Consider the following 24,445-nt stretch of genomic DNA (forward strand, 5'->3'; position numbering starts at 1 on the left):
CAGTCCATATGCCCAAGGTCCTACAGGCAGGAAAGAGGGTGGTGGGGTGGGGAACCCTTTACATTACAAGGTTTAAGACAGATAAAAGGAGATCTGATTGGGTAAGTATATAAAGGCTTTTCAGAATATTACATATGTTTTTGAGTTGACCTGGAAAGATATAATTCTTTTGTTAAATCAGACTCTTAATGAGACAGATGGTTTGGAAAAAAAAAAAAAAAAGGGAAATCTAAGACTTACCCCTTAAATTATGCTAAATTAGCCACTATTTTACAAACATAAAATGGGGAGATCAATGGCCTTCCTACAGAAGTTGAGGGAGGCTCTCATTAAATATATGGGAATCCCCCCAACACCCCTAAGGCTGAGATGATTTTAAAGGACAAATTTGTCACTCAATCAGCCCTAGGTATTCAGAGAAAATGCAAAAATTAGCTGTTGGCCTTGAAGGGACCCTGAAGGAGCTCTTACGAGCTGCCAATTGGGCATATTACAAACAAAACAGAAAAGGAAACTTTAAAAAAAAAAAAGAAAAGAAAAGAAATATGAAGCCTTAGTTGTGGCCTTACCTACTATGTCAGACCGAACTTCCCGAGGTCCTGGCACCAAGTGCCGTTTATATGGCTTTCAGAACACTAAAATGGGAACATCCTCAGAGGGGACAACCAAAATGAAAACCCCATAAGCCATGCCCCTTGTATGGAAACAATCACTGGAGATCTGAGTGCCCTCAGGGACCTCTATCTATGAGCTCAGATAACTAATGTCCCTGGAATGAACTAACCAGGTCCTGGAGCTCTTCGCGGTGGCTCCCCTAACCCAACTGTCTATCAGAAACCCAGAACATTGGGTAACTCTGAATATAGAAGGAAAACTGGTTGATTTCCTTCTTGACACCAAAGCTACCTCTTCTGTCCTCCTTTCCACTCCAGGCCAGCTATCCAAAGGCAGCATGATAATTAGAGGCATCTTTGAAAAATTTCTAACCAAATTTTTCTCTCAGCCCCTGGGATGTATATGGGGAAACCTAATTTTTTCTCATTTTTTACTGATAATGCCAGAGAGCCTCACTCCCTTGCTAGAAAGGAACATTACGACTAAATCAGAGACTATGTGCTACTAACTCCAGGACAGATAAACAATTACGTGAGTTTTTGAAAATTACTGGATATTGTAGGCTGTAGATCCCAGGGTTCAAAAAAATAGTTTCCTGATTTATCAGTTATTAAAGGGAGCTCAATCCTACTAGTCTCCCCCACAAAAATAAACTGGGGTCTGACTTCCAGATACCGTCTCCAGCCCTTGGAATGGTTACAAACAGAGCAGGGCAATTACTATTACCAAGCTCACAGAGCTGAAAGATTATTAAAACACAGCATCAGGACTTTCATTTCGGAAGGGACAAAACTTATCAAATGGCCCAAAGAATGTTTACGAAAAGAAAAATTGTCAAGGACAGTTCTGCAAGTACTATCAGGCTGTAAAGTATGTCTTAAAAACAATCCTCACAACCACAAACTTGCTTTCCCAGAAAATCAAGGAACTGGAGACTATCCAGTAAAGGCTAACAGTTAGGTTTCACTCATCTGCCAAAGTCAAAAAAAAAAAATTCCAACATCTGTTTGTGCGGGTTAATGCTTTTACTAACTGGGTAAAGGCCTTCCCCTACAAGACAGAAAAGGCACATAAAGTAATACAAATTCTGCTTTATAAAATAATACCCAGGTTTAGCTTACCTAAAAATTTACAAATTAATAATGGTAAATGGCTGCCTTGACTCTTTCTCTAGTAGAACTCCTGGCTCTTAAAGAAGTTTTACACATGGGGGCGCCTGGGTGGCGCAGTCGGTTAAGCGTCCGACTTCAGCCAGGTCACGATCTCGAGGTCCGTGAGTTTGACCCCCGCGTCAGGCTCTGGGCTGATGGCTCAGAGCCTGGAGTCTGTTTCTGATTCTGTGTCTCCCTCTCTCTCTGCCCCTCCCCCGTTCATGCTCTGTCTCTCTCTGTCCCAGAAATAAATAAACGTTGAAAAAAAAAAAAAGAAGTTTTACACATCAAAATAAAGCAGACTGTCTGCTTATACTCAGCAAAACTCTTAATAACACCTGATAAGCATTAGATGCCTTAAATTTTTTTTAATTAAGTTAGGGCCAAACTCTTAGAAATAGAGCCACCATTGATTACTTACTGCCACCAGTTCTCCATCACCTGGGTTAAGAGATTGATTCCCTGACATATGTTGTTTACAAAGTCAGGGTCTCTCCTAGATTATTTGACAGGTTTGGGAACTGGGGGCATTATCTTTTTTTTTTTTTTTTAACGTTTATTTATTTTTGAGACAGAGAGAGACAGAGCATGAACGGGGGAGGGGCAGAGAGAGAGGGAGACACAGAACTGGAAGCAGGCTCCAGGCTCTGAGCCATCAGTCCAGAGCCCGACGCGAGGCTCGAACTCACGGTCCGTGAGATCGTGACCTGAGCTGAAGTCAGACGCTCAACCGACTGAGCCACCCAGGCGCCCCTGGGGGCATTATCTTAAGATGCCATCTTGTTGGTCACTATGATCTTTACTGGGTGTTTTTCTCTTTATGTCTACTAATGTTTATGCCACCTCATGCCTGTCAGCCTTCCTGTAGAACTATACTGTGGGCCACTCGACCGACTCTTGAGTAGACTCTAACTGCTGAACCTCTAAACCATCCCTTATCAGCTTGAAGAAGCCAGAGCAGTCATCATCCCTGTTTTCTAACAGCAGTTACAGGCCCTATTCCAGGGAAGAAATAAATAGGGAAAGGGTTAACATTAGGCAGGGAGAGATAAGGGACGTTCAGGAGGCTGACTGCAGCTACAAATGGGAGGCTGAAGAACCAGATGCGGTTTTCCCCTTATAAAATCCCTTATGGGCACCCTCTCCCCATTATCCAGTGCATATGGAGGGATCTAAATGAGGTAGACAACCTAACCCAATCTAAGGCAACAGATGCGAGCCCTTGGCTGTACCCTAACCACCTTACTCCACTGGGTCAGGGAGCGATTACCTGTGAGTCTGACCACAGACACTGGCCCCTTTAAACCGGGAGATGCAATATAGATAAAGAAATAAACTGTCCACCCCCTGAAAGCCCCCTGGAGGGTCCCGTTCACTGTCATTTTGTCTACCCCTACTTTAGTAAAGGTGGCCAAAGTGGGTCTCTGCATTCACTACAGCAGAGTGAAGCCAGCATCTCGAAACTGGGAGTGCATTCCTGATCCATCAATGCCATGCAAGCTGACCATATGGAAGAAGCAACCTGTAACTCCAGAGGCTCTGGGAGACTGCAGCCCTGCTTTAGTCACTCTGGAAGCTGACTAATCTACACATGGCAGAAGCTTGAGGAATCGACAGTCCAGTGGAACAAAAGACTGTCCTTATTTTCTATATGTTTCCTTACTGTGATGCACTGTCACACCTAGTTTCTTTATTATGATTCTTGCTCTGTTCTTTGCCATAGGATCAGCAGAGGCCGACCCGGCCTGGCTAAAAATGTGATGAGAGATTTCCGTGAACACTCACCTTCCTTTTGTGGATAGGATACTTTGTTGGTTGGACCAACATGGGAAAACAATGGCCATAAGAGACTAGAAAAGTAGATCCCCAAAAACCTTAGAGTAAAACAAAATACCCCAGTCCTACTGTCGGGGTTTGGCTTCTTAAAAGCTCAATTATTGGGGGAAAAATATCTGTCTTGCCTAGTGGGGAAAAAGTTCATCATCGTCTCTGTTCAATACTTAACATGCCTAAGCCAAAGCTTTTATAAGTCAACTGCCTGAAAAACCCAATGGTGGGAGATCCCAGTTCACCTTGAGCCAGATTCCCCAACCTTTGTCTAACTTCTCTCATCTCTGAGAGACCTGGGACAATGTCAACACAGCTATCAAATGGCAGGCCCCAGGTGGACTATACTAGATATGTGGGAGGACAGTGTATATAAACCTCTAAACCAAGATGATGCCCTTTGACCCTAAATAGAGGGGTCTGAGCACCAAAGGGGGTACTGTGGTAGGGTCCCCTCCCTAAGGAAAGGAAAAAAAAAATCCTCAAGGCAACCTTGTTACCTGACAACATCCCTCGCAACCTTGTAACATGAGATCACTTAATCAGGCTACAAGTATGTGTGTTACCATATATGGGAGACAAAAAAGTAAAAAATACACAAAAAACTACGCCACCTAGCATTCTGGGCTCAGTTCTTTGGGTATGGAACCCAACTGAGTGGTGCCGGCAGGAGTAAAGTTGCTTCCTGGAAAGAAAACCCTGGGTGTCATGACTCTCTGTACGAGAATCCTGCTACAATACTATAGGAAAACAACAACAACCATAACAAAACAAAACAAAACAAACAAAAACCCACAACACTAAAATATCAATGGCTTAACATAATGAAGAATTATTTTTTCCTGTCATGGTCTAAAGAAAGGTGGGAAGATCACCTCAATCATGGCAGGACTAGGCATCTGAACACACAGACTAGAAAGGCTCCCTGGCCATGGAAGAAAGGACTGGAGGGTCAAGGAAAAGTTTTACGTCACCCACAGCCCAGTAACCAAAACTTAGTCACATCTTCCCAATCTAACTTCAAGGGAGACTAAAAAATACTCTCTGTGCTTGGAAAGAGGTAAAGGTATTGTGAACACATAGCATTTTCTCTGCCCTGGCCCTTAACTATAAATAGTACCAAAGGTACCCAATACTTCCCAGCAAATACTACTTTTTAAAAAATCAGAATTTGTTATTTAGAAACAGAGGAGGGTGGACAATGACTATGAGCTTTTAAAACTTTACATTTCTTATTCTTTCTTTTCACAGGCAGATATCCACAAAAGTTTGCAAATAATGACAGGAAATATAGTAGTACCAATACCATCAAATCATAACCCAGTGCTGTCATAAATTTACTTTTGAGGTATAGCAAACACAATAATCAACTTAATACTATCTATTGTATTGGAACTTTAGGGTATTTATAAATCCTAAGACTTTTGGTAAAACCAAAATAATAATAAAAAAATAATATTTACTTACTCTTAACACAGAGCCCACTTTGGATCCTCTGTCCCCCTCCCCAGCTCTCACTCTCTTTCTTTCTCTTAAAAATAAGCATTTAAAATAATAATAATAATAATAATAATAATAATATTTAAGTATATACTCCTCCCCCATGATGTTCAGGAACATCTCAGAACCACTAACACATTACCATCCTTTCAAACTAGGTCAGAACTATTGTTAACTCTGTGCATAATGGCGGGTCAGTGGATTCTCCTATTCTGGTGGAGAACAGACAGAAACGCAGTTATATCCCAGACACATTTAATCACACAGAAAAAATCCTGAAGTCTCTAGTTTCTTACAACATAATTTGGCAAAGTATTTACACACTCCAACCTCATTAACACTCTAGCCTTCTCTCTCCCATTTTAGGGTCTTTGCACAATGTGCTCTTTCCTGGTTGGAAAGTTCTCTTCTCAAAATTAACACTTGCTCCTTTCTCAGGGGAAACATTTCTCAGCAGCTTGATTCTGTCAGTTTCCCTCTATTTATGGAATATATCTCTGCTTCATAGCACTTACCATCAATGAAAATTTCAACTTATTGCTATGATTGTTTGATCAGTGTCTTTCTTTCCCACTCTGTTCGAAGCACCATGAAGATAGCTGAAAGTTTTTATAGTAGTTAGATTCTCCAATGCAGTGTGTCCCAGATATTAAACAATAATATCCAATCGATACTTTTGAATTAATTAATTTTGCTCTCACAACATTGTCCTTTATGTTAGTATGTACAAGGGTAGTGAAAATCAAAATAAAACAAGTAACAAAATAATAACACCTTGTTCTAGGAATCAAACAAAAACCTGGTAGCTAGCCAAGCAAGAACTTGTACACTTTGTCCTTTGTTACACTTTGACAGAGTGGAGAACATAGCTGGGATTACTCTGGGTAGTATGGACATTTTAACAACATTAACTTTTACAATCTATGAACACAAAATATCTTTCCATTTATTTGGGTCTTCTTAAATTTATTTCATTAATGTCTAATAGTTTTCAGTGCACAGTTCTTTTACTCTTCGGTTAAATTTATTCCTAGATATTTTATTATTTTTGATGCAATTATAAATGGATTGTCTTCTTAATTTGTTTTTGATAGTTTGTTAGCATATAGAAACACAAGTGTTTTTTATATATTGACTTTGTATACTATAACTTTATAATCTTTTAAAATAAAAAGTATTTGCATGAGGCAGGGTAGGGGTGGAGTGAGGAGGATTTGAAAAGGAAAAAAAGATAAGAAATTGCACATGAGAAAAGGAACAGGTTAAATTATATCCTTTGACTCCGGATCCGATTCTTGAAGAGAAGTTCGGCAGCTGCCGGAGGGCTCAGGAAACCTGATAAACCCACGCTTGTTACATAGTCTCTGTTTTTCTAGCACTTTAAACAAAGAAAAATAACCCCTTAGGCTCATGCTAAATTGGGAAAACAACAATATGTTTCAGAGTAGTGCTTAGGATATATTTCAAGCTCTTCCACTTATATATGATAGCTAAAGAGAGATAAAAGTACCTTTATTAGAACCATGCTGAGAATATAAAACTATACATGATGTCACTGGTGTTACAAAGTGCATTGGAACGATGTATCTCCAGTGCTACACCTACCCCAAGCTTGTTTCTTTCACCCAGTCTTTTGTTGTCATTCCTTTCTTCTTCCCCGCCCTCCCTCTATACATACTTTCATTCTTGTGGTCTGTTAAACACAATTTAGATGGAATCATTTGCCAGTCTCATCTAGTAATTTAAAGGAGGGAAGTACTACCTAAGGCCACTCTTCAGTTTCTAGTTTACAGCCTGGGTGGCTCAGTCAATTAAGCATTGGACTCTTGATTTCAGTTCAGGTCAGAGTCTCCTGGTTGGTGTGGTTACTCTCCCTTTACTCCAAAGCCCAGTACTTTTACTATCCATCCCACAAATCTCGGCCTCAATTGTCCAATGAACATGTTGATGGTATTTAATGTATAAACAGCACATATGAAATAAATAGTGTAAGACCTATGAGGTTTTATAATACTTTTTTTCTTCCACTGATTCATAAGGCACAGTAATGTGATCTAAAGCTGCTGCATCTACAGTAATGAAATACTAATTTAATAAAATACCAATTTATTTTACTTTGATTACCGCTATTAAAACAAATACTTCTTAACATGTTCCTTTTTGTTTAAAATCTAGTTTCTGAAAAATGGACAAGAAGCTGGATATCTTCAGGAGGGAGTTAGTGGATGTTCAGGGTGTCCCCCTCTTCTGGAGTATTGCTGAGGAGTGGTCCCAGGTGGAGTCATTTGAGGCCCGACCAGATGACCTTCTGATCTCAACCTACCCCAAATCCGGTAAGATCTTTTTAGTTGTTTGTACTCGCTGATTGGTTATCGATCTGTATGTGTAAGCCCACTGATCTCATCACTAGTGAAGGGAACACAGCAGCAGTTGCTGGGACAGTTTTGTCTGAAATCAGATAAAACTCACTTTCGATTCTGAAAGATCTGCCACTGAGTAGGGGCTAATCGGAGGGAAAATTAATGTCTTATTTTCCTTTTTAAATCCAAACAAAAATGATGAAAACTGCATATCTAAAATGATTTAGGTACATTAGATTATTTACATATTTATATTCCTTCTATGCATTTTAATGTTTACATTATTCATTGTAGTATTTTAAACATATTTGGTAAAATATTTTATTATTTTAAACACTTTATTATTATTTTCAACACATTTAGAAATGTTTTGCTATAATGTTAAACAGCTGCTGACCTCAGTGTTAAAAGCTGCTGACCTTCTCTGATCTCAGAAAAAAGAACTTAACATGACTCAATAAGAATCACTAATTTTTATTTCTCCAGATGTTTTTATGACAGTCTTCCAATTCATCCAGTGATAGATATACAGAGAAATATCAGAGAATGAGTTTTTATTGCCTTTATCCACTTAATTTACTTGAGCCCATAATCAATCAAGTGTTCCAATTGCTAAATTCTCTAATGTCAACTTTCCTTTATATTTCTGCTCCATTTCTTTATATATATATATATATATATATATATATATATATATATATAACTTTATCTATTTATTTTTTTGTGAGGGAGGAGCAGAGAGAGAATCCCAAGCAGGTTCTTTGCTGATGTCAGCAGAGTCTGACACAGGGCTTGAACCCACAAACTGTGAGATCATGACCTAAGCCCAAATCAAGAGTTGGTTGCTTAACTGACTGAGCCACCCTGGCAACCCTTTCTGCTTCATTTCTGAAAGGAATTGAGAATGAGAAGGTTTTAATAATTACATTGACTACTAATTCTCTCTTTATTTTATAAATGTTGAAATTACTTCATAGGGCTATGTAAAAAAGCCTGGAAGGAAACACCTGAGTTTTTGGAGATTCTAATGCCAAAATTATAAACACTGCATGAGAACAAAGAGCTCTTATCAGAAAACAAACAAATGTACAATACAGACCTTTGTAGGAATAGAAAACAAGCCTATTTTGGCAAAAGCTAGTTTTTTCTTTCTTCTTACTACTTACATTGCTCTCTAAGCAATTTAGCAGACCCGAATTGTTTGGAACGAAAACTACTTTGCATTTCCTGGTTGAGGCACAAGTTTAGAAAAGGTAGGGCAATTACTAAAAATGTACATGATCTTTTGTTTTTGCTATTTAAAAAAATATATTCACAAGCAGAAAACCATTCGGATGATCTTTGGAAGGCACCATCATACAGTGCTTCATTTGTGAAAGTGCTTTTTGAAGCTGGATTTCTTTTGACGTAGTGAAAGCTAGGTGGCTAGCTGGCTACATGTAAAGTAATTGAATACTCTGTGGTCACGTTTTGTCTTTGATTTTTTTTCCCTTTACAAGCTGTTGAAAATGTGTCTTAATGTTATTAATATATCAGTTCCCTGTAAATTTTGAGAAGCCAAGCTAACTTATTCCTTCTATGGGGCAAATCATGTGCTTTAAAAAAAAATTATGGAAAATAAACATTTCCCATTTTAAGCATAGCAAAAATAGTACTTTCCGTCAGATCTCAATGGCCACAGTTTGAATCATCCATTGACAGGAAATAAAATGTGTTATATTTTGGAATTTAGGTCTCTTCTTCCCCCATGAATCTTTGCTTAAGCCTAACCCAGATCAGGCAACAAAATTTTCAAGGATAGTATTAATTTGACTCACATTTTTCTTTTTTTTAAATTTTTTTTCAACGTTTTTTTTAATTTATTTTTGGGACAGAGAGAGACAGAGCATGAACAGGGGAGGGGCAGAGAGAGAGGGAGACACAGAATCGGAAACAGGTTCCAGGCTCTGAGCCATCAGCCCAGAGCCTGACGCAGGGCTCGAACTCACGGACCGCGAGATCCTGACCTGGCTGAAGTCGGACGCTTAACCGACTGCGCCACCCAGGCGCCCTGCATTTTTCTTAACACTGTAATTGTCTGTGTTAGATGGATGAGAGAGTCTCATACTCATGATTCAGGGACAAGAAGCAGAAAGAATTGTCTATAAGAAAGAACTAAAAAGGAGGCCGAAAGTACTCTCAATTATGGAACCAACCCAAAGGTGCATCCTTGCGCTGTGGTAGGGTCCCCTCCCTAAGGAAAGAAAAAACAAAACAAAAAAAACCTGAAGGCAACCTGGCTATAGGAGTACATGACAAGAATCCCTCCAGACCTTGTAACATGAGACCACTTAATCAGACTGCATGTTAGTGTGTTACCATATATGGCAGACAAAGAAGTAAAAAATATACAAAAAACTACACCACGTGGCGTTTGGGGGCTGTTCTTCGGTATGAACCCAACTGAGCCATTCAGGCAATAATAAAGTTGCTTCCTGGAAAGAAAAGCCTCAGCGTCAAGACTCTGTGCGAGAACCCTGCTACATTTCTTGGGGGCTCTCACCTGGGATTAGGAGACGGTGCTTTTCCACCTCCCTTGCTGCCCAGGATGCTAATCTTGGAGCGCCAGGAGAGGTGAGCTCCCCTGGCATCAGCGTGCACCTCGATCCACAGGAGATTAACCTGTCCCGGCGCTCCGGGGTCAGGACCCTGTGTGAGCACAACCGAACCCGTGAGGTCCAGGAACCAGTTGGGGGAACTCCACCCATCAGACTGGTAAGAACCTGGGGTTCATCTTGGCAGACCTGCCACTAAGAGGCAGAAGGGGAGCCTGATCACCTCCCAGACTTGCCCTAGTAGTTCCGCAAGGGAGGAGGAATGAAGCTCCAACTCTAAGGTTTTGGGCGCTGGCGTGGCAGGTTGGAGTCACCATGTGACTATGTATGGGGACTTGTGTCTCCTTCGTTTCCTGGGTCAATGACTATGATAATTAGAGCCAACAGTCTCTGGTTATTCTACTTAGAACGGGGACTTTAAGAAATATTCCCAGGCAGCTGCCAAAACTCCTTTGTTTTGGGGAAATTCCCTGTCTTCTCTGTACTGACATTGCCTTATTCCACTGGTGGAAAACAAAAGAAACCTGGAGGCTGCTCCCTTGTCTGAGCTGACAAGATTTAAATCTAGGAATTGTCTTTTTCTGCTTTCTGCTAGCTCCTCACCTCTTCTGCCTTCCCACCACATCCCCCTCCTGCTTCTGTACCATCTGGGGGGCAGCCTGCATTACTGGTTACTACTTAGTTTTCACTGGTGACTAAGGCTTCTAAGAGTTAAAATTCTGCTAAATGTAGTTAAGACTGATGAAAATAAGGAAGACAACACTGTATGTAAAAGAATAGATGTATAAAAATATATAAGGAATAAAAATACATTTTTTGTTAAAGGTAAAAAAAAGTAATTTTGTTAAATGAGACTGGTTGTTTGGAAAGAAAAGGGCTTAGGTCAAAATCTAAAAGCAAAGGACAGTTGTAAAAGGTTTGTGAAGAAAAAATCTTAAAAAAATTTTTTTTTGTGTATGGTCAGGAGGTCTAAGGTTAAACCTTGGAATTATGATAAATTAGCCACTATCTTACAGACACAAGATAAAACCCTGGTGGCCTTCCTGGAAAGGTTAAGGGAGGCTCTAACACCGCTGAGACTGAGACGTTTCTAAAAGACAAATTTGTCACTAGATTGGCCCCAGATATTCGGAGAAAACTGCAGAAACTGACTGTTGATCAGGAAGGCACCCTGAAGGAGCTCTTATGAGCTGCCAATTGGGTATATTACAACCAAGATCAAGAGGAGAATAAAAAAAAAACAGAAAAGGAAGCTTAAAACAAAACAAAACAGAACAGAAAACACCAATCCCAGGCCTTAGTTGTGGCCTTACATACTATGTCAGACTGAACTTCCCGAGGTCCTGGCACCAAGTGCCATTTATATGGCTGTTCAGAGCACTAAAAATGAGAATGTCCTCAGAGGGGACAATCAAAACGAAAACCCCATAAGCCATGCCCCTTATGTGGGACAATCACTGGAGATCTGAATGCTCTCAGGGACCTCTATCTGTGAGGGCTCACATAACCAATGTCCCTGGAAGGGACTGATGGGGTCTGGGGCTCTTCCTGGTGGCTCCCCTAAACCAACTGTCTATCAGAAACCCAGAATGTTGGGTAACTCTGAATATAGAAGGAAAACTAGTCGATTTCCTTCTTGACACCAAAGCTACCTCTTCTGTCCTCCTTTCCACTCCAGGCCCACTATCGAAATGCACCATGATGATTAGAAGCATCTCCAGAAAACATAACTAAAATTTTCTCTCAGCCTCTGGGATACATATGGGGAAAACTAATTTTTTTTTCATTCTTTCTTGATAATACCAGAGAACCTTACTCCCTTGCTTGGAAGAAACATTACAACTAAACTACAGACTATAGTGTACTAACTCCAGAACACATAAACAGTTATGTGAGTTTTGGGGAATTACTGGATATTGTAGACTATAGACACCAGGGGTCAGGAAAATAGGTTGTGTGCTATATCAATTATTAAAGGAGACTCAACCCTACCTACTCTCCCAAGAAAATAAAATGGGGTCTGAATCATAGACACTGTCTCCAGCTCTTGGAATGGTTACAAACAGAGCAGGGAAGCTCATAGAGCTAAAAGATCATTAAAACACAGCACCAGGCCTTTCAGTGAGGGAGGGACTTATCAAAAGGCCCAAAGGATGTTTACTGGAAAAAATTTGTAAAGGACAGTTTACCAAGTAGTATCAGCCTGTGAAGTATGTCTTACAAACAATCCTTTCAACCACAAACTTGCTCTCCCAGGCAATCAAGGAACTGGAGGCTATCCAGAAAACACTGACAATTAGGTTTCACTCATTGCCAAGGTCAAAGGACTTCCTACATCTGTTGGTATGGGTTGATATTTTTACTAATTGGGTAAAGGCCTTCCCCTGCAGGAGAAAAAAGGCACAAAAAGTAATAAAAATTTTGCTTTGTAAATAATACCCAGGTTTGGCTTACCTAAACATTTGTAAATTAATAATGGTAAATGGTGGCCTTGACTCTTTCTCTAGTAGAACTTCTGGATCTTGGAAAAGTTTTACACCTCAAAGTAAAGCAAACTGTCTGCTTATATGTGGCAAAACTCTAAATAACACCTCACAAGCATTAGATGCTTTAAAAAAATATTTTGATTTAGTTAGGACCAAATTCTTGGAAATAGATCCACCATTGATCACTTACTGCTCCTGCTTTTCCATCACCTGGGTTATAAGATATTCCCTGACATAAATTGTTTACAAAGTCAGGGTCTCTCCTAGATTATTTGACAGGTTTTGGACCTGGGGACATTATCTTAAGATGCCATTTTGTAGGTCAGTATAATCTTTACTGTGTGTTTTTCTCTTTATGTCTGCTAATGTTTATGCCACCTCATGCCTGCCATCCTTCCTGTAGAACTATATTGTGGGCCAATCGACTGACCCTTGGGTAGACTCTAACTGCTGAACCCCTACACCATCCCTTATCAGCTTGAAGAAGCCAGAGCAGTCATCATCCCTGTTTTCTAACAGCAGTTACAGGCCCTATTCCAGGGAAGAAATAAATAGGGAAAGGGTTAACATTAGGCAGGGAGAGATAAGGGACGTTCAGGAGGCAGACTGCAGCTACAAATGGGAGGCTGAAGAACCAGATGCGGTTTTCCCCTTATAAAATCCCTTATGGGCACCCTCTCCCCATTATCCAGTGCATATGGAGGGATCTAAATGAGGTAGACAACCTAACCCAATCTAAGGCAACAGATGCGAGCCCTTGGCTGTACCCTAACCACCTTACTCCACTGGGTCAGGGAGCGATTACCTGTGAGTCTGACCACAGACACTGGCCCCTTTAAACCGGGAGATGCAATATAGATAAAGAAATAAACTGTCCACCCCCTGAAAGCCCCCTGGAGGGTCCCGTTCACTGTCATTTTGTCCACCCCTACTTTAGTAAAGGTGGCCAAAGTGGGTCTCTGCATTCACTACAGCAGAGTGAAGCCAGCATCTCCTGGGAGCTGATCCATCAATGCCATGTAAACTGACCATATGGAAGAAGCAATCTGCAACTCTAGAGGCTCTGGGAGACTGCAGCCCTGCTTTAGTCACTCTGGAAGCTGACTAATCTACACATGGCAGAAGCTTGAGGAATCGACAGTCCAGTGGAACAAAAGACTGTCCTTATTTTCTATATCTGTTTCCTTACTCTGATGCACTGTCATGCCTTCTCACTATTATTGTGATTCTTGCTCTACTCTGTGCTGTAGGATCAGCGGAGTCTGGTCTGGCCGGCTGGAAATGTGGTGAGAGGTTTCTGTGAGCACTCACCTTCCTTTTGTGGATAGTATCCTTTGTTGGTACCAACATGGGAAAACGATGGCCATAAGAGACTAGAAAAGTGGATCCCCACAAACCTTAGAGTAAAACAAAGTACCCCAGTCCTACTGTCGGGGTTTGGCTCCTCAAAAGCTCAATTATTGGGAAAAAAAAACTGTCTTGCTTAGTGGGGAAAAAGTTCATCGTCATCTCTGTTCAATACTTCACATGCCTAGGCCAAAGCTTTTATAACTCAACTGCCTGAAAAACCCAATAGTGGGGGGCCCCAGATCCCCTTGAGCCAGATCCCCACCCCTTGTCTAACTTCTCTTATCTCTGAGAGACCTGGGACAATGTCATGCAGCCATCAAATGGTGGGCCACAGGTGGACTATACTAGATATGTGGGAGGACAGCCTATATATAGTACTTCCCTCAATCTGGGCATGGTCATATGTGCTGGAAACTATTCATCCATCTTTCTTCCTGCTCCCACTTGCCAGAGGGAAACATTTGGTGGTCAAAGTGTATGGGGACAGGGCGACTTAAATGAAGTGGTGTGCCTTACAAATAGGCGATTAAAAATATAATAAATGGCCTCCCGAGCATATAATCCACTATTATGGCCGTGCCACTAGGGAGAGGATGTGTCCTGGTGCTACTGCCCTCCCATTTACATGCTAAACCACATAATCAGACTACAAGCAGTTATAAAAATTATAACCAGTAAAACTCCCAGAGCTCTTAAGTTACTAGCCAAGCAGCAAACCAAAATGTGCAATGTTATCTATCAAATATTGCTCGGACTCAAAATATTGCCCAGACCTGCTTGCTTCTGAGGGAGGTGTTTGTAAAAAGTTTGACCTAAGCAACTGCTGCCTACAGACAGATAAGGAGGAAAAAGTCATAGAGGAGATCACAAATCAAATGAGAAGCATGGCTCATGTCCCCATCCAGACCCGGAACAGTTAAAATTCCAGGGAGTTATTTGGAGGATGGTTTTCAACTTTCCAGGGATTCAAAACTCTCATAAAAATTATCCTCCTAATTCTGGGAAGTTGCTTACTCCTACCTTGCTTAACTCCTCTTGTTGTACAGTCTGTCTCCCGTTTCACTGAGGCCACGATTTTAAAAAAGACAGCCACTCATGTAATGATGTTACGGAAATATAAACCTCTAAACCAAGGTGATGCTCTTTGACCCAAAATAGAGGGATCTGAGCATCAAAGGGGGGAATGTGGTAGGGTTCCCTACCTAAGGAAAGAAAGAAAAAAAACCCAAAAACTGAAGACAACCTGACTATACACGTAGGTGACAACATCGCTCACAACCTTGTAGCATGAGATCACTTCATCAGACTGTATGTTAGTGTGTTACCATATATGGGAGACAAAGAAATAAAAAATATACAAAACACTACACCACGTGGCATTTGGGGGCTCAGTTCTTTGGGTAAAAACCGAACTGAGCCATGCGGGCACGAATAAAGTTGCTTCCTGGAAAGAAATGCCTCGGTGTCACGATTCTCTGTCCGAGAATTCTGCTACAGTGCAGGTCAAACTTCCAATGTCTATGCAGTGCATAGATCATTTAATGTAATTTTTAGTTTCTAACCATGATTATTCAATTTAAAGACTATCATTTATTGCACATTTGGTAAAGAGGAAAGGGATGGGAACAGCTAAGAAGATATTTTTCTCCAAACTTATATTTACTTTCTAAAAAAAATTATTTATTTCAAGAAAGAGCGTGTGTGCATGAGTGAGCAGGGGAGGGACAGAGAGAGAGAGGGAGAGAGAGAGAGAGAGAGGGAGAATCTCAAGCAGGCCCCAGGCTGTCAATGTAGAGCCTGATCCAGTGTTTGATCTCATGAACCATGAGATCATGACCTGAGCCAAAATCAAGAATCTAACGCTTAACTGACTGAGCTATGCACACGCTCCGTATTTGCTTTTTTAGCACAGCCTCAAGAAACTGATCTTTGAATGGTTTAGACGATTAAATATCCTTACATACAGACTTGTGATAATTTTACCTTCCTATAAATGCATCATAAGTTGAAAATGTATTTTAAACCCCTAAACCACTAGCTTACCCTAGCCTATATTAAATGTGCTCAGAACACTTACAAAGCCCACAACTGGACAAAATCATCCAACACAAGAACTACTTTGTAATAAAGTGCTGAATTTCTCATGTAATCTATTGAGTACTATACCGGAAGTGAAAAATGGAATGGTTGCCTAGGTACAGACTGGTTGTAAGGGAATCTGTTTTTTACCCCCATTCAGAATGGGAGCTGAAGCTTCACTGTCCAGCTGGCAAGTATCTGTAGATATCTAAGAGTATTGTATTGCTGACCACTAGACCAGGAGATCAAAATTTTAAATTCAATGTTGGGTTTCTACTGAATGCCTCTGAGTTTCACACCATCATAAACTCAAAAAAAAATCATAAGTCAAACCATGATAAGTAGGGGACCATCTGTAGTCTCATAAAGATCTGAGTGACTCGATCTACTCTGCTCAGTGAGGATGTATTGTCTTCTATTTATGAGTAGCACACTAGTCACCACAGACACAATTCACAAAGTTATCTTTATATCCTCTCTTCACACCTCCACCAAATGTTGAACATTTTTACCTCAAGTATTCTTCAGTCCCAAAGCCTAGTAATATCTTTTAATATTAATAAGAAACGTACAAATCGAAATTGGCCACTTCCCTCTCCATTCCACTCAGGAGGGTTTGCTACATAACTTACCTCCTGTCTTTTACATTATCCATGTTTTACTTACTTTTAACAACTTACTTTATAATTATTTTAGTCATATTTGCTCTCTCACACACATCACACACACATATACACAATACATATGCATATGTTCAAATAGATGGTGGTGTCTCCTATAAAAGGGAGAAGAGAGAAAGGGAATGGGAATGAAGAGCACCTTTCTGTTTCCTCTACCTCCATTGACTCTCGTATACTGTTTTTGACAGAGAAGTGTAAAGTTGTTCCATTTTTTTCCCCCTTAGGAACAACCTGGATCAGTGAAATATTGGATTTGATCTATAATAATGGGGATGTGGAGAAATGCAAGCAGAATGCAATATACAAACGAGTGCCATTCATGGAATTGATAATTCCTGGACTGGATAATGGTATTTTCCCTTAATGTTTCTTTTCCCCATAGCAATAAATCCCCCTGTTGTTTTGTGGTGTCTGAAGGAGTCATGATAGAATCGATATAGACAGAACTTGGACAGTTGACTCATAAGTGTCTATAATAGAAGAGTAAGAATGCGGCTATACCAATATTATACTCCTCTTGCACCCAAAGATAATATCTGTGTTAGAGGAGATTTTGATGAGAATACTTTTTTCTTAATAGCACAGGTGCAAGTCTTCAACATTTAAATGTTGTACAATCATTATATACAGAAAATTCAGTGTTTGATTAGATATAAAATCATGTCTACTTCTTGTTAGCTGATGTTTACAGATTCAAGGAACAGAACAATGGATGGTAATGCATTATTAAAATTGTGTTAGTTATGAGCCTCAAGGTTCAATTTAATCTTGTAATTTGAATATAAGAAAGCTGGAAAAGGAATTTGAAATCTTCTAGTTCAATTTCCCCATATTGTAAATAAGAAAAAGAGAAAGATAAATGAAGGAAAAATTTGGATATCTTGACATGGACCTGTTGCTGTTTCCACCTCATCGAGGTACTGTATCTGAGGATATTACAGACAGTTATTGACTGTAATACATGTGAAATAAAACACATAAGTAGCCAGAATTTATCAGTTTTGATCTCATTGCAGATTTTATATGAAGCCATATAGCCATATAATCATTTCAAGCCATATAATGAGTGGGGTTAATGTCTACAAAATCTTAGATTACACTGCCATTAACCTTTATGATTCCACATTTATAATATAGTTTAACTTTTGTGCTTGTAGGTGTGGAGGATTTGAAAAAAAAGCAGTCTCCTCGATTAGTGAAAACACACCTACCTGTTCAACTTCTCCCTTCTTCATTTTGGAAGAATAACTGCAAGGTAGCAAATTTTAAAGAAAACAAATCCTTATTTGTGTTGAAATTTCTTTTACTAATCATGCAGAAATTACGATGGGCGATTGCGACCCCTGGATAAATAATTGCAAAAATAATAATGTGATCCCTATACCCCAAAGATTGAAAAAAACACCAGTGGACACCAGTGCCATAGATAAATAGACGTAGACTTAGTGCCCAAGCACTGAGACTCTCTCAGGTTTTCTATTCTCTAAAATGCCTGTTTTTCTGTCTAAATCCCTTCACTCACTATCTACTTTTAAATATTTAATATTTAAGTATTTAAATAAATACTTAAAATACTCAAATAAATATCTAATATGTAAATACTCAAACAACTATTTAATATTTAAATAACCCAATAACTGTTTATTCATGAATTCAATATAATTATAATTTAAAAATATGGATTTATAATTATATATATATACACACATATGTATGTGTGTGTGTATATATATATATATACATACACACACATATATATGTGTATATGTATATATATATATATATATACATACACACACACACACACACACACATATATGGATGTGGATTCAGTTAAGCTTCCTTTTTTAAACAACCATTTTAATTCAAGTATAACATTTAAAAAAAAATTAATGTTTTTATTTATTTTTGAGAGAGAGAGAGACAGAGCATGAGCAGGGGAGGGGCAGGGAGAGTGGGAGACACAGAATCCGAAGCAGGCTCCAGGCTCTGAGCTGTCAGCACAGAGCCTGACATGGGGCTCAAACTCACGGACTGTGAGATCATGACCTGAGCTGAAGTCGGAAGCCTAACCGACTGAGCCACCCAGGCACCCCTCAAGTATAACATTTAGAAAAGTACATAAATCCTAGGCATACTGCTTGATGAATTTTTACAAAGTGAGCATACCCATGAAATCAGCATCCAAATCAAGAAATTGAACATTACTAACACCCAAAAACTCTGTTTCTTGACATTCTGGGCAACAATCCCTGTATTCAAAGGTAACTACTATCCTAAATGTTTTCACCATAAATTAGTTTGCCTGTTTTGTCTGTAATAAGAACGTATGTAATCTTGAATATTTGACTTATTTCATTTAACACCATATTTGTGTGTTCAATTCTTATCATGTTTGTTATCTTGTTTTTGTTTTGTTTTCTTTAATGTAGCCTGCTATATCATATGTCACAAAATGTGGTACCTTGAACAAAAGAAACATGTTAGAGAAGCAAATCTCAGGCCCAACTCAGACCTACTGAATCAAAGACTATAGGGATGAGGTCTAGAAATATGAGTTTTAATAAGACCTCAAGGTGAATTAGAGTCATGCTAATGTTTGAGAACCACTGATATAAGGCATTCCATTACATCTATGTGAGTATTTCATAACCTACTCACCCACAGTATTATTGGTGGTTGTTAGTTGTCAGTAATTAAATAGTACTTCAATGCACATCCTTTTTTTTTTTAAGTTTGTTTATTTATTTATTTATTTAGAGAAAGTGAGCAAGTGGGGGTGGAGCAGAGAGACAGAGAGAATCCCAAGCAGGCTCCACGCTGTCAGCACAGAGCCCAGTGTGGGGCTTGAACTCACAACTGGGGAGATCATGACCTGAGCCAAAATCAAGACTCAGTCACTCCTTCAATGCAGATTATTATTTTTTTTAATGTTTATTTATTTTTGAGAGAGAAAGAGACAGAGTGTAAGCAGGGGAAGGGCAGAGAGAGGGAGACACCAAACCCAAAGCAGGCCCCAGGCTCTAAGCTGTTAGCAGAGATCTCAACGCGGAGCTCAAACTCATTCACTGGGAGATTATGACCTGAGCTGAAGTCCAATGCTTAACCTACCAAGCCCCCCAGGCACGCTTCAATTCACATTCTAACAAAAGTTTTCATTACACGTGTGTGTACACATTTCTCCTTGGTGTTATATCTTGGGATGGAATTGCTGGATCTAGTGTATACATGTATCCAGCTTCAATAGATATTTCGAACATATGGACCAATCCACACTTTGACCAGTAGTGCAAGAGTTAAAGTTACTCTACATCCTCATCAACCTAAAATATACCTAAAAATATTTAATTTTAGCTCTACTAGTAGATGTATGGTGGCATCTCATTGTGGTTTTCCTACTTCCCTAATGACTAATTAGGTGAAACACCTTTACATAGCTTAAATATCTTCTTTCCTGAGGTGTCTGTTCAAGTTCCTTGGCCTTTTTCTTCCTATAAGTGCTTCTTTTTTTTGTTATTAAAGTAGAAATTCTCCATATATTCTGGATACAAGTCCTTGGATGAGATCATTGAATTTTTTTATATCCTAATTCACTCTATTTTTTTTTCTTAATAATGTCTTAAAGAAGTTCTTAATTTTGAGTTGGTCAATATATCAGTTTTTTTCTTTATTTTTTTATTTTTTGGTGTGTGTATATTTGTTTAAGAGAATGCCTTCCCCAAAGTTATGAAGATATTTTCTCTTCTGTTTAATTGTATTGGATTTATTGATTCAGTTATCACATTTAGACCTAAATATCTAATACCTATAAGAAAGATGTTCTTTTTTAAATTTTCTCATATAATAGTAATTCTCTCTCTCTGTCTTCCTCATGCACACACACACACAAACACACACTAGCATTATTTTATGAATGTTTGTTACTGGTATATGGGCATAAATCTTTTATCCTGAAACCTTATTAAATTCACTTAATAGATCTAATAGATTTTTTGTAGGTCCCATTCATTGTTCTATGTAGATGCTCATGCTGTTAGTAAATAAAAAATACAAAATATTCTTACTTCTTTTTTATGAATGCTTTTTGCTTATTATTATTGTTATTAATTTTGCCTTATTGAACTGGATAAAACCTCTAATACAATACTGAATAAGAGTGGTGAGAGCAGATGCGCTTGTCTTGCTCTTGATCTTAGAGAAAATTCATTTCGAAGTATGATGACGTCACCTGTAGGTTTTTTGTATATGCCCTTTACCTGGCTGACGAAGTTCTGTTCTATTTACTTTGCTGAGTTTTTATCAGGAATGCATGCTAGATTTTGTCTAATGATTTTTTTCTGGACCCATTAAGACAAATCATATGAAGGCACCTGGGTGGCTCAGTTGGTTAAGCATCCAACTTCATTCAGGTCATGATCTCCTGGTTCATGGGTTCGAGCCCTGTGTAGGTCTCTGTGCTGACAGCTCAGATCCTGGAGCCTGCCTTGGATTCTTTGTCTCCCTCTCTCTCTGCCACTCCCCTGCTCATACTGTGTCTATCTCTTTCAAAAATAAACATAAAAAAAAAGACCAATCATACAGTTTTCCATTATTTTAGTCTGTTACTATGATTAATTAATTACACCAATTGATTTTTTAAATGTTAAAACAACCTTGCATATCTTATATTTAATTATTGATTGTATTCATTTATGATATGTATTAATTTGGTGTTGTCATATTATTGAGTACAACTTGCTAATTTTTAAAAAATAATTTGTATCTTTGGGAGATATTGAACTCTACTTTCCTTTTCATTGTAATGTCTTTATCATTAGGGAATAACCCCTTCCTATGGTACTATAGGGACTAATAAGATGAATTGAAAGGTATTTATTCTTTTCCAATTTACTGAAGTGTTTGGTTGGAATTGGTACTATTTCATTCTTAATATTTTGTACAATTCACCAGTGAAGCGATCTAAGCCTGGAATTTTCTTCTTCTGGAAGGATTTTTAACTGCAAATTGAATGTATTTCATAGACTTAGTATTATTCAGATTATATACTTTTCTTTACATGATCTTTGGTAGCTTATGCATTGTAAGGAATTGGTCCATGTCATTTAAACTGTCAAATTGGGGGGGGGGCACCTGGGTGGCTCAGTTGGTTAAGTGTCCAACTCTTGGTTTTGGCTCAGGTCTTGATCTCACAGTTCATGGATTCGAGCCCCTTGTTGGGCTCTGCATTGACAGTGCAGAGTCTTCTTGGGATTCTCTCTCTCCCTCTCTCTCTGCCCCTCTCCAACTAGCTCTCTATGTCTCTCAAAATAAATAAATAAACTTCAAAAAATTTTTAAAAAATAAGCTGTCAAATTTTTGTAGTGAAGTTGCTCATGATATTCCTTTAACATTCTTTTAATATATGTAGAATCACATTTCTCATCTTTTCATATTTTTCTATCAGTTATAGAGAGAAGGATGTTGAAATCTGACTATAAATTTTTAATTTCTCCTTGCAGTTCTGATTCAGCTACCTGTAAGCAAAATTCTTCAATAAGCATATAATCAGTAAACATTTATGGAAGTGCTACTGTGTATGTACCAATATTGTAATTGTCATTATAAATGCAAACACAAATAAGACATTCTCTGCCATCTAAGAGCATGTTATTTTATTTAATTCCTATGAATACTATTGAGCTTATACAAATAAGTCTGTACATGCATTTATGTGTGACTTTCTTTGTTATTCAAACTCTAATTAAAACAAAAAATGATAAGAAAGCAAGGATATAGTTTATCATCTTAATTCCAAAGGTAAAAATCCTTAGATGTTCCCAGAAACACATGGTCTTGGTATTAAGAGAATTGGGGCATATCTTCAGGATGGCCTTCTATCTACACTGTGGGAAGTGGAAACAGTCCGCACTAAAGAACTTACATGATGATAGAATAAAATGATTGATTTGTTACCATATACTCCTGCTATTGAAATAGGAAGTTATTGGAAATGTTTATCTCAAGAAATTGGATCAGCAATAGTCTCAACTCTTAGAACTCTATACTCAATCTTTTGAAAAACCTCTTTTTACTCTCTCTCTCTCCTTGCCCCAGAATATGAGAACTACTATCAGTGACTTGGGATTATAAAACTTCCCATTTCTTTTTCCCATCAATTGGAAGAGAAGAAGGAAGCTGATTCTAATTAGAGAAAATGAAATTTCTTCCTGAATGCATTTTCCCTTAGAGTTATGTTTACTGCATGGGTGGCTGGGACCTCAGGATTATTAGATGTACTTCAGGGGAAAAGTAGGATTATGGATTTCAGTGGACTTCCCTGAAAATCCAATTAACACTGAGACATAATAATGTCATTTCTTTTGGAGAATATGTTCAAAATTTCTTTTTTCAAGTAGACTTTAGGACTCTATACATAAAATAAATTTTAATCTCACAGCAAATCACTATAAACAGCAATAATTGTTATGTATCCATGGTCATGAACAAAATGAAGAATGTTTAATCATTATTGATTAAATGTATCCTTGTAAAAATTTATTTTCAGTTAAAAATAGGGCATTTTTAGGGGCTCCTGGGTGGCGCAGTCGGTTAAGCATCCGACTTCAGCCAGGTCACGATCTCACGGTCCGTGAGTTCGAGCCCCGCGTCGGGCTCTGGGCTGATGGCTCAGAGCCTGGAGCCTGTTTCCGATTCTGTGTCTCCCTCTCTCTCTGTCCCTCCCCCGTTCATGCTCTGTCTCTCTCTGTCCCAAAAATAAATAAAAAACGTTGAAAAAAAAATTTTTAAAATAGGGCATTTTTTCAGTTTTAAAAATTTTACTTTAGCTTTCTATAAGTTTTATAATTTCTGTTTCTTTTTACATGTTTTAGTAAGTGATATAGAATAATATTTTAAATTTGAGAACAATATTAGCTCATTTTTGTTAATATAACATTTACTATAATTCTTATTATACTTGATTTTCTGTGTTTTAAGAGATGTTCTTTTCAAAAGCTAAGGAGAAATAGGGTGTGAAGGCCCAAATCTTTGCGTTAAACAATACATAGTTGTGAATATTCCATGTCAGGATATATATATAAATGCTGAGATCAGGACATTGATAGGAGAAAATAAGCATTCTCGCAAGACAAGCAAGTTTACAAAATATTAAAAAATATAAATGAAATGATGATTTGCCATATCTCTCCACAGATGGTCTACATGGCACGAAACGCTAAAGATGTGGCTGTGTCTTACTATTATTTCTACCAGATGGCAAAACTGCACCCAGAGCCTGGCACCTGGGAAGAGTTCCTGGATAAATTCATGACTGGAAAGGGTGGGTTCAACTCTTACTTTGCTCAAGGTGTTCTATAGTGAAAAGTCTTTTTTTTTTTTAAATAATTTTTTTAATGTTTATTTTTTATTCATTTTTTAAATTTTTTAAAATCTGTATTATTTTTGAGAGAAAGAGAGAGAGACAGAGTGTGAGTGGGGGAAGAACAGAGAGGAAGACACAGAATCCAAAGCAGGCTCCAGGCTCCAAGCTGTCAGCACAGAGCCCGACACGGGCTCGAACTCACAAACCGTGAGATCATGACTCGAGCTGAAGTCAGATGCCCAACCGACTGAGCCACCCAGGTGCCCCTTTAATGTTTATTTTTAAGAGAGAGAGACAGAGTGTGAGCAAAGGAGGTGCAGGGAAAGAGGGAAACACAGAATCTGAAGCAGGCTTCTTCAGGCTCCGAGCTGTCAGCACAGAACCCAACTGGGGGCTTGAACTGTCGAGCCGTGAAATCATGACCTGAGCCGAAGTCAGAGGCT

The 24,445-nt window shown here is 38.6% G+C and overlaps 1 protein-coding gene across 8 annotated transcripts in view; it reads left to right on the forward strand.

The window, feature by feature from the left end:
• Nucleotides 1-24,445, forward strand: part of LOC125164574 (sulfotransferase 1 family member D1-like) — a 46,254-nt gene that overhangs the window by 15,281 nt on the left and 6,528 nt on the right. For 7 of the 8 annotated variants that reach the window (XM_047857383.1, XM_047857389.1, XM_047857386.1 and 4 more), the window contains 4 exons: nt 7,269-7,426; nt 16,867-16,992; nt 17,800-17,897; nt 23,834-23,960. In XM_047857383.1, the coding sequence (XP_047713339.1) occupies nt 7,279-7,426; nt 16,867-16,992; nt 17,800-17,897; nt 23,834-23,960 (499 nt within the window). In that variant the 5' untranslated portion in view covers nt 7,269-7,278. Of the gene's footprint in view, nt 1-6,822; nt 6,935-7,268; nt 7,427-16,866; nt 16,993-17,799; nt 17,898-23,833; nt 23,961-24,445 lie in introns of those variants that run through there. The other variant, XM_047857388.1, reaches the window with a different exon arrangement.

This window comes from Prionailurus viverrinus, chromosome B1 (assembly GCF_022837055.1).
Source record: "Prionailurus viverrinus isolate Anna chromosome B1, UM_Priviv_1.0, whole genome shotgun sequence".
In the NCBI taxonomy this organism is placed as follows: Eukaryota; Metazoa; Chordata; class Mammalia; order Carnivora; family Felidae; genus Prionailurus; species Prionailurus viverrinus.